Source organism: Rhamphochromis sp. 'chilingali' (assembly GCF_963969265.1).
Source record: "Rhamphochromis sp. 'chilingali' genome assembly, chromosome: 3".
NCBI lineage: Eukaryota > Metazoa > Chordata > Actinopteri > Cichliformes > Cichlidae > Rhamphochromis > Rhamphochromis sp. 'chilingali'.
In genome coordinates this window covers 29,755,126-29,771,571 of record NC_137931.1, presented here as the reverse complement: position 1 = coordinate 29,771,571, position 16,446 = coordinate 29,755,126, and the positions used below count along the sequence as shown (strand labels likewise).

Here is a 16,446-nt window from a genome sequence, read left to right as displayed (position 1 = left end):
GTGCAGTTTGCTGATCTATCAGCACACTGTTGAACGGCAGCAAAAAAGTAAGAGGTTTTCAATGACAACACGGGAAATATTTGAACATTTTTTCCCACAATGGCAGAAAAAAGAAAGAAACACAAGAAAAAACAAACAACAACAAAAACACAGTGCTTATCCCAGCATCAGTTTAAGACAGTTTAAAAGCTGCACAGTGGGTCCAAACACACACTCTCACACGCCTGGGTTTTGAACACAGGCTTTTGAATTCCAAAACTGCTTCACCAGTTATAATAGTGCAAGGAGCTGTGAGAGCTTGGCATTTGTAAAGCATCATTCTTCAACTTTACAATTTGTTGAAGTAAAGTGCTTTGTAAAAATAAAGAATAAAGCTCTTAAGATGTGATTTTGGTTGTTACATCACCGCAGATCTATTGTGAGTCGCCGCTGGTGTTGTGCTCTCTCTACGTCCTGTTTCAGGTACTGCATCTGCTCCTGTGGAGCCAGTGTCCTGTGCACAGCTGAGTGCACTCAGTCAATCAGCCACTGAGGTGTTTAGACCGGGGGAGAAGAGAGGGCCAGGCCAAAGAGCCTTTTGCTTTGACAGCAATTGAGCAGTGTGGTTCTGAAAGCAGCCGCTTACTCCTTTCGGTAAAGTTTTTTTTTTTTTTTTTTATCAGCTTTTTATCAATATATTTTATACCTTTTCTTTAATCAGGTTACGTTTCGTTGCAGTTTTCTTTTTGTTCTTGATAAAGCTACTGCACTAGCCTTTTATTAATTATTGATCTATTTAAAAAAAAAAAAAGATATATATATATATAAAACCTTTGGAATTATATATTAAATTTGTGGTTCTATAAAACTAAGGGAGATTTGAATGTTTCAAGTCTGTCACCACCAGCACCAGGTATTTTCCATTTGACGTCACAGCTAACACCATCACAACACCCCACCAAAGGCAGTAGTGATAATCAGACCTAACTTTGATAACAGTATCTGTTTTCTTCATGGTTTAGGTGGAGTGAGCAGGTTCTTCCACTGCACATCTACTTCCGTCTCCATTTTACGGTTGCTGAGGTTTGAAATTCATCTCAAGAAAGGGCTGCTTGAAAACCAACTTTCTTATTTGTAAATTCACTTCAATCTTATTCATATCGCACCAAATCACAACAGCTTATTTGTGCTTGATGAATTCTGACAGAATGCTGAGTTCAGTGAGTCCCCAAAATTCAAAAAGGAAAAAACAACAAAAAACACAATAAGGAACGCACAAAAACCAAAATGAAATGAAAACAAAAGCATCCATTTATATTCACAGTGTTTATGGGAAACTTCATTTCTTCTGTATGGCAAATTAGGCTAAACGCTGCAAAATCTCCCCCTTTTTTGAGAAATGATGTAGCTACGTTGTCCAGTCAGTCTTTCTTCATAGCTGTATAACTTATGGACAAAAAGCCAGAGTCAGCATATGTGATAAGCTCTCTTATCCTCCTTTCTTTCTTTTTATTTAATCTCTGAAGGCACAAAATAGTCATCAAAATGTGGTCACAAGCCTCTTTCCTTCTCATTTTTATATGGCCTACAATAATTCTGCATAATTTTGAGCAGTTTCAAATTCTTTTGTGATCTATAACAACCACTTGTTTGTTACACTCATATCAAACATTCGGTATGTTTTCAAGTCTGTGGTTTTCCATTATCTTATCACTACTGGTTTAGTATCTGGCTTCAACATCAGATCCCATCTATATATCGTCATTCAGTGTTGGGAAGGTTACTTTTAAAATGTATTCCATTACAGATTACAAAATACATGCCCCAAAATGTATTCTGTAACGTATTCCGTTACGTTACTCGATGAGAGTAATGTATTCTGAATACTTTGGATTACTTAATATATTATCATGCTGTTTACAACTACGTGAATGTACTATTGCTGTGATTTATTACTGTTACTGAAGGTCCACGGCTCCGAACCGTAGTAAAGGGACCTCTGGCTAATAGGTGGGTTTCATGTCGGGCTCGTAGCCGAAAAATAGCTTTACTTTGTTGTCTGGGTCAACTATGCTTGCAAAAGACAGAGAGCGGCGTTGAAAGGCTGCTCCAACGGAACTTATTGTTTCGGAGGAAAACACGAACACGGTGTACAGTCGAGTCTTAATAGTTTACTTACAACTGGGCTCATCAGGCACTCTTCTTGGCTGCAGTGGTTATTTTTATATTTACATGCTTCCAGCTCCCGTTTCTGCTTGATGACAACTCATACTTTTCCTTTTTCTCCCTCCTCGTGCTCACAGACACATAACGTGTATGGCAGTCCATTCTCCCTGCAACACGGACTACACTGCCCATGATTCTACATTCTTAGAGCTATACCTGTAGCATTCTGCCTGTTAGCTTAGCACAACAACAACAACAACAACAACAACAACAACAAAAAAGCGCTCTCTCACCCAGGAAACACAGAGAGAGAGAGAGAGCGTCACCCTGTAACCATGGCAACAGCAACGCTGCCACCTGGAACAACAGAACGTAGCTGCCAAACAAAAGCCAAACAGTCCTGACCCGCCACAATATGAAACAGTGAAATACCGCAGTGTAATCCATTTATTTCAACAAAGTAACTGTATTCTAAATACCACCTTTTTAAACGGTAACTGTAACGGAATACAGTTACTCATATTTTGTATTTTAAATACGTAACGGCGGTACATGTATTCCGTTACTCCCCAACACTGTCGTCATTCAACAGTTATTTTTAGCCTTGGAGCCGATGTGGTCGCATGTACAGATTTTCTGTCTGAAAGGCTTCAAAGTTAAAATTTGAAGGTTAACTGTTATTTAATAATATATCTTTGGCACATGTTTTCTTATCTGCCTCTAAATGGGTCTCTGTTCCTGCTTAGGAAACAGCCATAGGTGCTGTTATCATGTTGTTTTTGATTATTTAGAGGTTTACGTTTAAGAGAAGCTGGAGAGGAGATTATACAAGGCCGAGCATGTGCACAGGAAGACAGAAGAAATTAATCATGTTAAATTATTAACATTGTAAAAATGTTCCTCTGATGGGTTTATGAAAGGTTTTTACCACTTCCCTCAAACCAGTTGACATTTGAATTTTCTTTCTTTCTTAAATTTGTTTAAGCTTTATTTAACAAGGGAGTAGAAAAATAAAAACTCTCAACGAAAGCACATCATTACAAGGACACTTGGACTGGTCAGTAGTTTGAAGCCATTTGACAGACATAGCCTCTGTTTATGTTTTTAAAGAAGACAGTCAATGCGATGCAAAAGGAGGACAATTAAAAAACAAAACAAAAAACAAAATATACTTTCACATAAAACTGAAATCAACTCCACAGGATGATAGTCTCTCAAGTGACTGGAGGAGATGAATCCTCCCCTGTAGTTACCTGGTTGGGAAGTGGATCTAGGGACAGCTGAGGTGCCACCAGGACCAGCAGAAGTGCTGCTAGTCATACTCTGACGTTTCCTGACTGCTGCCATAGCGCCGCGCAATGTATCTGGAGGGAAGCCAACTGCTTTATACCAATTTTGTCATCACAACCGTTAAACTGCACCACAAAAACCCAAAACCTGTATTTAAAAAGCACAATTTCTAAAAGTTGCACAATTACATCCAGTCAGTGTGCTGTCTAATAAGAAAACCATGCAACTGTATCCATGCAGAATCAACGAGAAAAAAAAAATAAACAAGCAACAGAAAACACCAAACAACTACCAGGGAAAATCTGTGATCAAAACACACAAAAGCTACACAGACACACACACACAAATGATACCAATTTCATTTGATGCTCATGCACTGACAAAAAGAACATCACAAACCACCTACAAGTCACCAAAGCACGCACGAAATGGAACTACAAACGGTGAAACACATCATCCAGAAATAAAGAAGCACAGTCAATCAAGAAATAACATCTTTCTCCTTGTACCTTCATAACCAAATGGAGTGGGATCACTCTTTATTTCATGCCTTTTGCTCTTTATGCTAGCAGAGAGGGGACCTGGGCAGAGGAAATAACATGCAACAAGAGAATTAATGAGAAACCAGCATATTAGAAAGACGGTTGCATCATCCCAAATCACCTTTCATCAACCTTTTAAAGCCCCTTTTAGACATTAGGAAGCTGTAATATTATTTTCTGTTAAAAACCATTTTGTCATTTAGACATGGGCCATAAGTGGGCTGAATCATCTTAAGACCATTATGACTTTAATTTTTTTTTAAAGAAAAGAGTCATATTTTCCATGCAGTAATAGGCACCTGGATACAGAGTTTCTAAAGATGAGAGCAATTAGTTGACAAAAAATAATTTTTCCATCTTTCCAGCTATATTTAAAAAAATTATTTTTGCTGGAGAATAAATGAAATGGATGCTTTTCTTCAGGGTTTAATTCATGACCATCAGCATAATTAAACAGAATATAGAACTGATGCTGCAGCTGCTTCATTTAAAACCTGAGAATGCAGGCTACATGGTTACCGGTAGCTTCTGACTCTTATGTAATCTCTCATATGTTGTAACTAAAGTATTTTCTGAATCTTTAATGCTGGCAAACATTATTGTTATGTTTGAATTGTTTTTTTCATCTTTTGTGAGAAATATTTGACCTTTGACCACAAAACATCTATAATTATTGATTCATTGAAAAACAAATCTGCACATACAAAATCAAACTGAAAATGTGTTTTGATTGACGTACTATAAAGCCCCACATGTAATATTGTAATGTGCCTGGTATCATATTTGATACGTGAGTTTCTCCAACCATAATGTATGCAGATGGAAACATGTCTTCTACCCACTGGTGATAATTTGTGCACTGCAGGGAGTAAGCTGGCTTTGAATCCCCCTGACGTGTATGCATGTCCCTAGTTTTTACCAGTAATAGACACAATCAATCATACAATACATACTTTATGTTACTTGGACTTAATGATTAAGAGTTCTACAACTTTTTTTTAGATAAAAACTATATCAAGTAGTTACTGATACAGTACTGTGCAAGAACTCTCTCTCTGAAGTCGCTTAAGCAAGCTTTCTTCTCCTGTTGACTATGTTTTGTTCCATTCTCTGTCAATATGATCCAACAATTGTTTTTCCAGTTTGTACAGCGCTTTGGTCAACGTGTCTTGTTTTTAAATGTGCTTATAGATAAACTGACTTGACTTGAATGACAATGTTGCTTCAACAATGTTGAGTTAGAGTTCTGGGGAGTCATAGGCCACGACTGATCGTGTTCTACTGCATGTTCCAGACATTTCTTCTAATACACTGTCAGTGTGTTAGGGATCATCGTGATGCTAAAAAATTAATCACACAACTTCCAGGCGGTTATACAGTGGATCACAATCTGACAGTACCTTTACACATTCATAATTTAATTAATTTTGACAAAATCCCCAAGACCAGTGGCTGAAATGAAAAACCTAAAACCTCTCTTCTGATCTTTGATAAACATATCGACAGCTTATATTTGAAAATTGAATGAATCCCTCCATCAGACCTATTACCTCCGATTTTTAGTTACATTTTTGTAAAATGTTGGAGTACTTCTGCCTTTTTTCCCTGTCTCCCTTCCTGAAAAATGGCTTCTCCACATCCACCCTTCTACTGAGACTATTTCTACTGACAGTTCTTTGAACATTAGATGTATCAACTGAATGGCCAGATGTTTACCTCCTATTTCTTAATGACATGACTTAAATACCTTATTAGGCCTTTCGCTTCATCTTCTCTACTTGTCCCGTTTCCTCAAGTGTGTTGAGGACTCTCTGCACAGGAAGCCCACACACGCCACATTTTTGGCTAATATCTCTTTGGGAATCATGCTGTTGAAATACTATTTCATGCCTGTCACACTGTGTTATCTTTTGCATTTTTCATAGATTCAAATTAAGAAATGGGAACAAATGATGTGTTTTTGTGAAAGGCTGCTTGTAAGAAAATGCCCAAAGATACAATTTAAAGTTGCTTCTTTGTAGACACAACGTTGGCTCATCCCTTCAACTGGGTGTCTTTTTTTTATTCTTGAATGATTCATATGTCAGTGTTAAGCAGCTTTAAAAAAAACCCCAAAATATTCCTCTGACACCAGTCAGAGACAGGGACTGAAAATGACTGAAAAAACATCCAAAGAAACTTTGAGGGACCTTAAGAAGGGCTGAAGAACTATTACAAGACCACTTTTAAAAGATAAAAATAAAACCTGGCTCCTTAGAAGCAAAACATAAAGACATGATGTTGAAACACAGCATGGTAACACTAACATCTGTGTAAAAACACTGCCTCAACACCACATTTATTTATTTATTTATTTTTTGCTTCCATATCAGATATCTATCACACCAGAAAAAAGCACAAGTGTTATGAAATACATTAATGATAGCACTGGTCTGTCCAGTGAAGACGTAACAGTGCAGAGTCGTAAAAATAATGTCTCTAAATGGAATTCAGTCTTCATTCATTTTCATTTTTACACCTGTTCTCCTGCTTGTATTTCATGGAAACCACATGTTTATCTTACAAAAATGTTTTAGGCGCTATGAGGGAGTGATGAACAAAATACAGCCCATATGTTCAATTACTCATAATTCACATTTCTCAGTTTTAAATATAAAGCTGCATGCAATTAAAATTACACGGTAGTGCTACAGATTTTCATATCTGTTTCAACAATATCAAGCAATATAGAGTAATATTGTTCCTTGCTTAGCACACAGTGTGGATTAGAATTAAAAATACAGGCCGAAAAGCAACAGCCACGCTCAGACCTCCGCTGAGCACTGTGGCCTGCAGTGCTCTGATCGGTCAGTCTCAGCTGCATGAGGGATAATAAAAGAAATGCAATAAAAAGAGGACAGTGAGACTGAATGGAAATAGTTTTTTTTAAAGTTCAATTTGAATTCTTTTCCTGCCTCTGCCTCCTTGAAAATCAGTGTCTCATCTGTATTCGTAAGAGATATTGCACTTCTATTGCCACTTTTAATGTCACCCTGCGTTCCAAATGTCACCTTATCAAAATTCTTATTTCATTACAGTTGCTTAAAAAAAGTATCTGTACTGAATGCCTGCCCACCTCTCGTCCATCTCTTCTTTCTCTCATTGTGTTTTTAGCAATTCTCTATCAGACATGAATCAAATCTCAAGAGAGGAGAATATGGTGAAGTTGCTGACCAGCTAATTTGCTATTTAGCCAGCTGATACTAGAAGTGCACTTGTCTCCCAGGGGATGTGCATATGGAAGCTAATTTGGCAAGCTAATGCGCATAATGTATCCATGCTTGTAGCTAACAGAGAAACGTGAGCAAGAACTCTAAAGTGAGCTGTAGATTCAAGTCTGTATGTTGCTGTGGGTCAGAATCACTGTAAGCTTACAGGAGTGATACACATACACGTACTGATCAAACTCATATGTTGCTCTGTATTAGAAATGATTTACTGTTAGCAAAGACACACAAAGAAACTCTGTTTGGCACTCTGTAAATCACACAAAAGACTGGATGTTTAGGCTCTCTCAGATATAATGAGAGGTAAGCTCTAGCCCACCTTTCTCCATAGGTGAAATTATGGGTTAATGTTTAAAACACATCTTTAATTATATATCCTATTTTAGCTGAGTAAACAAAACCCCAAAACAAATTGGCAGGTGTGTGGCAATGCACTATAACCTAGTCACCTGTTTAAAATACAATGAAAAACATTAAAATAACCTCAATACGAAACAAATTTGTCACGGTTTCGATTCACTTGAATTCTCATTGTACAGAAAAGTGGACCCTGGCTCTTTCTTACAATTCCTCTTGGGCAGCTCTTGGCAAGAGGGGTGAAAAACCACTGACTTTTATCAGGAAGAAAACCTCCATCAGAGTCACACTCAGACAGGGTGCCCATCTGCCTCGACTGGTTGGAGGAAAAGAAGTGTGGAGAGAAAATCTCTGCTGAAATCTGTGAAAACATTCAGTTCTCCAAACCTCTCCCTGCATCTGTATTTTTGGAGAATAGGTTTGGTACGGTGGACCAAAGAAAATCAAATCAAATCAAAATCTGGCAATAAAGAAAACAAACAACCGCCATTGTAATGATATTAAAAATGCAAAATGTTCAATTCTTCCTTTTTGATCCAGCCCACAAAACATGTAATTTCTTTTCACTTTAAAATATGTACGATATAGCAATGCATCCTTTTTGTTTGACACTTCACAACTACTTACTGTAATAATTAGAATTCAACCTATTGAGATGCACATCAGTAACAACGCAGCCAATGTGATCAAAATAAGAAAAAGGCTGTAAAGAGCAGGAAGGAACTACAAAGGCTGGTACCTTTTGTGCGCCGTGTAGCGAAGGAGGAGGAGGAAGAGGAAGCAAGAGACGAAGTGAGAGAGAAGCGGCGGGGGACCTCAGCCTCTTTAGCAGCAGGTTCTAAAGCCGGAAAGGGGTCAGGAGGAAAAGAAGAAAGGAAAAAGCACGGGGAGAGAAAGCTTTAGTAACGGGATTTAAAAAGAGGCGAAATGACAAGGAAGAGGAGGATGGACAGCGACTCTGGGCATTAAATAGAATGCAAATCAAAGACAAAGAGAAAGCAGCCTTCACGGTCTTTCTTAGCACTGCCATTTTAATAACCAATCATCTATACATTCTCTAGGAAAGACCATAAAATGCAACTGAGAAAGAAAAATGATTGTTTTGAGAGTTTACTAAGATTTTACTTTCAGAATCTAAGTTTAGACATGCCAATAAAAATTAAATTGGACTGATACAAAAGTCTAAAGTAGAAGGATTCCCTCTTAGTCATCACTAATGAAATAAGTATGATTTTTTTTGTTTTGTTTTACCTGATGCAACATCACTGCAACACAACAGTGGGATAGTTTTCACAAATTTTAAAGAAAGGTTTCTATCAGTCGACGTGTCTGCCGTCTAGTGACTTAAACGTGACTGGAGTTGACCGTCTTTCAAAACTGCTCTCTCATTCCTCCAACTGTGTCATCAGCGTACCCGTGTGGTCATACTGCTGTGAAACAAAACAAGTCTCTTCTTCCATCAGATATGTTTAAACATATTACAATGTCAAGAGGGCTTTGGTACTGTGAGGTGAAATGCCGTGTAATGCTTCACCATATATTTCTGCCCAGCTACTCTTTGTCTTCATCTGTCCATCACCTGCTGTCAAATCATGCCTCTTCGACAGAACTCCATCCCATTCTTTTCTAAATCACAGTTGTTGCAGTGCAAGCAGGGGCCGATGACACAGACGTGAACAGATAAAAGCACAGACAGAGGAGTGGATGGAGATGCGGTCTTATTATGTGAGATATGGCAGACACTGCAATGCACGTAGAGAAATCCGTGCAAGAACTACGTGGCATGCACCGGAGCGAAAAGACTTAACTACAAAGGGCAGATGCTGCTGCCGTTCATGATGATGACAATTATCATTACGATCAACATTATCGTGACAGCAATTATAGATAAAAAGAGCAAACAACAGATGATAATGTTGACAAAGATGCCAGTGATGATGATAAAGATGGCGATACAGGTGGATTTAGCGAGCACTCGGCATATTGCTGTTACCTGCGGGAAGAGACCTCCTGTTGGAAAGTCCTTGCAAGGTGAAATGCTTCCTAGCATTAACAGCCGAGTAGCCTGACTGGCTGGCTGAAGCGTCAGCTACGTAGCAAAGCGAGATTAAGCAGAAGTTAGTACATTAGAGAAAGAAGAAGCAGTTTGAGCGTTGCTTGAAAAGAATAAAGTGATGCAAAGGGTTTATATGGCTGTCAAAGTGCTCTAATAGTATTTCTTGTCTTGACTTGAATTGCAGACTTACTAAACACTTGCAGGTTGTTTATGAAGCAAGTATACTGTACCATATGGAGACACATACCTTTTCCCCATAAGTCAACGTTTCATTACGTCAAACTTATACCTTAGAAAATAAAATACTTAAAAGAGATTTTTCCTCTCACATGTGGTAAACTTGAACTACACCACAAGACATATTTGCCAACACTTTTTCAACTGTTTATTCAACAATAATATCAACAGATTAAAATTAATGTACTGTATCCTTGGACTCGGAGTCAATAGTGGCTCGTTTACCAGAATTAACTTCTTGAAAGAATTTGGCATAATTGTCCATCACTTTGTGACATTGGCATGCAGATAATTTTATGCAATCTTCCATGCAAAGCGTGCAGGATATTTAAGGATTTTTCTCACATACACTGCAACTTTCATTCATTATTCTGACTCACTTACGGTTCGACTTTCAGATAACCTTTTTATCATTTGCTGTCAAAGTGTAAAATCATCATTCTGTCCAAGATGCTTTCGATCATGTGAGGCAGTCAAATCTTCTTCCAACTACTGTGCAGATGATGGAAAGCAGAAAAGTCTGTCATAAAAGCAGATTGTTTCCTAAGACTGATATTTAGGAATCTACTATAGATTATTACTATTTGTTATTATCTGTATTTTGTGCTGTTGAAATATGAAATTATGTCATATTAAACATTGAAGTTAAACGGTACAACTGGCCAAAGGAAGCTAAGTGAAAGAGGGACTTAATTCTTCCATCTTAAACCTTGAATGGATCATCTATGTCCAAAGAAGAGAAGCTAATACTACAAGATAAATGACAATAACAATGAAAACATAGACTTACAAAAATGGAGATTTTGATGAAAGTCTTCACTTCACATCTGTTCAATTTTCCCCTCATAGAGGTTTTTTTTTTTTGGAAAACACATAACACATTGAGCCACTTTCCTCAGATAATAACTATGGCTAAAGTTCCCTAACCACAGCCATCAGTCCAGAGAAACTCAATAATTGACATTTTTTTAAGGAATGTGAAAGAGTTTTAGCAAAAAAAGGATTGAGACCCCATCAAAATCTGACATATTTTCATGTAAACGCGAGATGTTTCAGGGTCTTGAAATATTTATAATAACCACACAATAATTTTTACCCTGTAAAATGAAAAGAATATTTCAGTTTCTCCACTGCTTCTAGGTCAGCAGCTATACTGAAGCAGATTAGAAGTCATTGACCATGTTCACTCCTTTGTACATAGACTATGCACTGTATAAAATTGAAGCCTCTGGTTCTGTGGGCCTAAAAGTGCTCGCTGCAACCGTTAATTACATCTTTTATCTACAGTGTATGCTTTGTAAAAAATGTCATATTTTTGTATGTTGGGGTTTTTTTTGTCCAATGAAGCATTGCTCAGATGATCCATGGATTTAAACAACTCATCAGGGGCTTGTACACATAAAGCCCTATATTCACCTATTAGAAAGATGTATGTGCCTCATGCTTCTAGTGGAACATTTCTTACCAAGTAGCACTTTAAGCATGGGAAACATGGCATCAGAACTAAGTGAAACTGTCAGTAGTCACATTGTTATTCTGAGCAAAGGCTGGCTTTCTCAACGCCAAAGTATGGCTACACTGAGGATTTCTAAGGGAGCAGTGCATGGCTCACACCATCAAAAGATCAATACATCAAGCTTTGTTTACTGAAGACCAGAAAAGCTACTTCATCTTAAATACACAATGAACATGATAAATAAAGCAGGTCGGCAATCAGCAAAAGTCCTGCTAAAAAAAGAAAAAGGATTTACTGATAAATCCAAGACAGAGACTCGAGATTGGTTGTCAGATTTTGCATGTTTGAGTCCATGCTGTCACTCAAACAAAAGAGCTGCTAATACATGACAAATATTGCAATCAAATATTTTATACTGTATTTAGTTTAAAACAAGTGTATATATTCCTGCACCTTCACAATGAGCCTTTCAGCCTGATTAACTGCTCAAGCAAGTCTGCATGATAAAGTACTAAGTGCTGGTCCGACTACCACGGACCTCAGAGCTCTCAGCCTCATATCTTTGGAACGCTCTCCCACACTGCATTCACAGTATTCTTTGTTTCTATCTTTAAACCATTTCTTAAAACACACCTTGTTAAGATTGTACATTCAGTTTTATTTTGTATTTTTGACTGTTAATTCTGTAAAGGTTTTCTAATTGTCACTGTATGCAGCATTATTATTATTATTATCATTATTATTATGTAGGATAGTGAGCTGGACCCTTATATGGGTTTCAATAAGCAACAGGAGGTAGAGCAGGTCACCTACAAATTGGAAGGTTGGTAGTTTGATCCCAGTCAGCTCCAGTCTGCATTTCACATATCATGGAGCAAGATGCTAACCCCAAGTTGCTCTCCAATGCATCCATCAGAGTATGAATGTGTGAATGTTAGATAGAAAGAACTTACATAGGAAAAGCATAGAAAAAAGTGCTTGTATGACTGGGTGAGGCAAGTTGTATAAAAGCGCTTTGAGCGCTCAGTTAAGAGTAGAAAAGCACTATATAAGAACCAGTGCATGTAGCAAGCCCACTATTAATTACTGTGTGGGATAAGTATGCCCAGCCAACACCACATTTCACATTTCACCTAATCACTGTTTGCCTATACATGCAATTTTTAATGGCACTAAGAAAACACCACACTGGGGATTACTGTAGAGAAGATAAAACCATAGCACATGTTTTGCTGTACTATCAGAAATATGAGAAGCCATGCGATTTAAAACCCTATTTTTTTTTCACTCCATGGTGCAATAGTTTACACATTTACCTAACAATTAAAACATCTCTAGTTTGAACACAAATCCCTTCAGGGTTGTGTCAGATGCGGCATCTGAAAACGCTACCCTTCTCTCACCCCAACCAGTTGCGGCTGATGGCTGCCCCTCCCTGAGCCTGGTTCTACCGGAGGTTTCTTCCTGTTAAAAGGGAGTTTTTCCTTCCCACTGTTGCCAAAGTGCTTGCTCACAGGGGGTCATGTGATTGTTGGGTTTTTCTCTGTATTATTGTAGGATCTAGCTTATAATATAAAGCACCTTGAGGCGACTGTTGTTGGGATTTGGCGCTGTATAAATAAAACTGAATCGAACTGAACCTTTTGGTACTCCTTGTGAGCAGCTAAATGTAGCTTTTTTCATTTTTGTTGGAATTTTTTTAGCAACATTCTGGTCCACACTACATAACAGCTGGTGACGATAAAGTACCGTGACACACGGTACATCACTGCTGTGATTTCTGGGTAATCATTAGTGAAAAGCAGTTCATCAGCACTGAGATGTCACTGCAAAGTGTTTCTGTTTGCTCAGTCTGTCTAGGAAAACTTCATAGCATAAAACTACACTCAGATAACAGTTCAATGCAAAGCATTATCAACAAGAAATAGATGGGATTAGAAGGAATCCAGGACGGAAAACTGAGTAAGAATCAAAGACGAGAAGGAATGTGAGAACTAAGGAGAAGTAAAAGGGATGCACAGAGTGAATTAAAGAGAGATGACTGATGAAAAGTAAATGGCTGGAAGCTGACAGAAGAAGGAATAAACAGCACAAGACAGAAACATAAAGAAGTAGGGGAAAGAGAGAATAGAGCAGGAGGTGACAATGGATGCCAGGAGACAGACAGGTTGGTTTTATAATATGCGGGGCGATTGTGGCTCAAGAGTTGGGTGTTCGTCTTGTAATCGGAAGGTTGCCGGTTCGAGCCCCGGCTTGGACAGTCTCTGTCGTTGTGTCCTTGGGCAAGACACTTCATCTACCGCCTACTGGTGATGGCCAGAGGGGCCGATGGCGCAATATGGCAGCCTCGCCTCTGTCAGTCTGCCCCAGGGCAGCTGTGGCTAAAACTGTAGCTGCCTTCACCAGTGTGTGAATGTGAGAGTGAATGAATAGTGGAATTGTAAAGCGCTTTGAGGGGTCTCGAAAAGCACTATATAAATGCAATCCATTATTATTATTATTATAGAGGCCAGCCTCACATTTGAAGGGCGATACCCAAAGCAGCAGCCACTGTCAGCATTCCCTAACCTTTAACTTCCTGCTAGCATTTGGGACTGTGCGAGTGGTAAAGAAAATTCAGTGTGAGAGCATGGCAGGGTGGAGAAAATCCATAAAAAGAAAGCAGAAACAGTGAACACTTACTAAGTTACTGAAACCTACCTTTGAAAAACTGCTGTAGGGCAAACCACACCTTCAGTGGTGTTTTAGGACTTAGGGGATGCTTTTGACATCGGCCCCCACTCACTCCAAGAGTATGTCGACACTATACCAGCTAAATTTGAATTATTCTGTCTATTTGAGGCCTTGTCAGAATCACTCTGATTTTCTTATATCCAGAAGCATAGCTTTCCAAAAACAGTCTCTAGAGGGTTTTAACACTAAAATGTCAGCAATGTCAGACTAAATAACACTAGATCATTTCAAAAGCTGAAGAATGGAGAATGCCTCTCCCACTCAGCTCGGCTAAATGCCAGGAAACACAGGAACGGCTGGCACACTCTCGACTCACCCCCCCAAAAATTCTCTGGAGCTGAAGGGAGGATCCAGAGGTACTCTCGGTATCTGGGAAATCGCAGCTTACGGATTTGAAACACATGCACTTCAGTGAGCAGCACCTTCCTTGCACGAATGTGTTGCCTAGGTCCAGACAAGCCAGACTGTAACGCCAATGCATGACAAAAGTCTTTGTAGAAGCAAGATTTGGCTTTTAGGAGCCAACTTGGTAATGCCTCGAGGGAAAAATGCTGTTTTTTTTAGTTTAAAGTCTCTATCTGAATGAATAGAGAGCCAGAACCTTCAATCAGATCTGATAGAAAGAGCTTCAAAAATGTAATGACTTCACCCTATAATGAGGTTTAATAAGCTTTTCTCCACTGTAAGTTCTAGTTTAACCACTAAAATGCAACGTTCACAAAGGTTTGGCTCCATTAATGGCTCATCTCATAATGATACAGACTTCTATTCAGGCTTCTTTTACTGCCATGCCACTCTATTATAATGAGAAAGTCCCAGTGGGTCAATGGTTGACACAGCTGTTTTAGAGCAAGAAGGTCCTGAGCTCAAACACAGATATGGCCCTTTTCACGTTGACCAAAAAAAGGCAAGGTTAATACTCGAGTTTTTTTTCACAAGCAATAGAATACCAGGCAGCTAAGAAGAGGGAGCTTACAACACTCCAGGATTTACTCAGGGTTAAGAAGCAGACTAAGGAATAGTGCAACACTTTGGCAGACCACTCTGACAAATGATGTGTCTAATCAACGGTAACTGATTGGCGAAGTGGAAAGAGGTGAGTAGAAAGGCACTCAGCTGACAATACTGGCAGGAGGGTAGGACAGGTAGGAGTGGTATGTCTTAAACGACAGTAGAGTAAGATAGTGTCAAACAAACAGAATGAATGAAGGACAACGTGGGACACCATGACAGTTGTGGCTGGCAACAGATTTCCATCACAAGGATAGCTACTGCTAGACTGCATGCAGATCAACAGTCTTTTCAGCAGCATATTTCACAGCCTTGTAAAATTACTGGACCTTTGCTGCATATTTAAAAGTATAATTTGATATATTGATGTTATGCAGCAAACTTTAGATATTAAAGTAATAAAGGGAAACTGAAAAGACAAGATAAGGCGTGATATAAAGGGCATTGTAGAAAGGCTACAGATAAGAAAGTGATAGATAAATAGATAGCAAGGATTAAGGGGTGAGACATGGAAGAACTGATGAAAGACAGAAAAAAGGGGTGTTAAGAGACAAGGTGGCTCCCTGGAATTGGCCATAGGGGATGCTTCCTGTCACCTTAAGTTAGTGTTGGCACACAGACACACAGACACAACTTTGATCAACAACCCTTGCTGATAGACTGCTGATAGCCATACACACTAGAAAGCAGCACAGAGGGCTTTCTCACAGGAGACAGGTACAATTTGAAATTGCACCTGTTATCTTATCCCCTACTGCGGCTGACAGCATTGTATTTGTGTTAGTGCGTGCATCTCTGTGTGAGGAGGCTGTACAGCTTCTCTGTATGCTTTTGACCTAACTGCATGTGGAAAGGTTGTTTTTGGCTAAGAGTCTACATGCAGAAGTACAGCACAGAGATTTAGAGGAGACTATGTGTGCATGAACAGCATGTTAGCATGAGAGGCCATGTGCTGTAACCTTGCCCGTTCTTCCATTTTACAATAACTCCATGGAGACTGCAATCTGAAATCTCAAGGTTCACACATCACCCCATCTACAGTTCATTTTACTCAATTCTGGAAGTAATACGAGATGCTGACTTTTTGGTTAGTTTGGCAAGTGAGCTCTCACCTCTCTTCTGCCTCATATTAGGGCTGGGGTTGGACCTCCTGAAGCCTGACTCTGGGCTTGATGAATCAGAGTGTTTCAGTGCCATCTTCCGCACATTCCTATTGAGAGTAGACAGATCAGTGAGAAACTGAAATAGCTAAGATTTCCACTTGTCATTTCCATCCCTGTTCTGAGAGCAGATTTTTTCAGATTCAGAGAGAAGGTTTCAGATTTTCTGCAACTTGGTCATCATGGTTGCTGA

The 16,446-nt window shown here is 38.9% G+C and overlaps 1 protein-coding gene across 7 annotated transcripts in view; it reads right to left on the bottom strand.

Moving 5' to 3' along the window:
- mcf2l2 (MCF.2 cell line derived transforming sequence-like 2) overlaps positions 1-16,446 on the bottom strand; it is a 113,705-nt gene that overhangs the window by 15,999 nt on the left and 81,260 nt on the right. For 4 of the 7 annotated variants that reach the window (XM_080878610.1, XM_080878611.1, XM_080878613.1 and 1 more), the window contains 5 exons: positions 16,206-16,303; positions 9,594-9,689; positions 8,340-8,438; positions 3,945-4,016; positions 3,399-3,509 (listed from right to left, as the gene is read on the bottom strand). In XM_080878610.1, coding sequence (XP_080734736.1) covers positions 3,399-3,509; positions 3,945-4,016; positions 8,340-8,438; positions 9,594-9,689; positions 16,206-16,303 — 476 coding nt within the window. The remainder of the gene's footprint in view (positions 1-3,398; positions 3,510-3,944; positions 4,017-8,339; positions 8,439-9,593; positions 9,690-16,205; positions 16,304-16,446) is intronic. The other 3 variants (XM_080878615.1, XM_080878616.1, XM_080878614.1) reach the window with 2 other exon arrangements.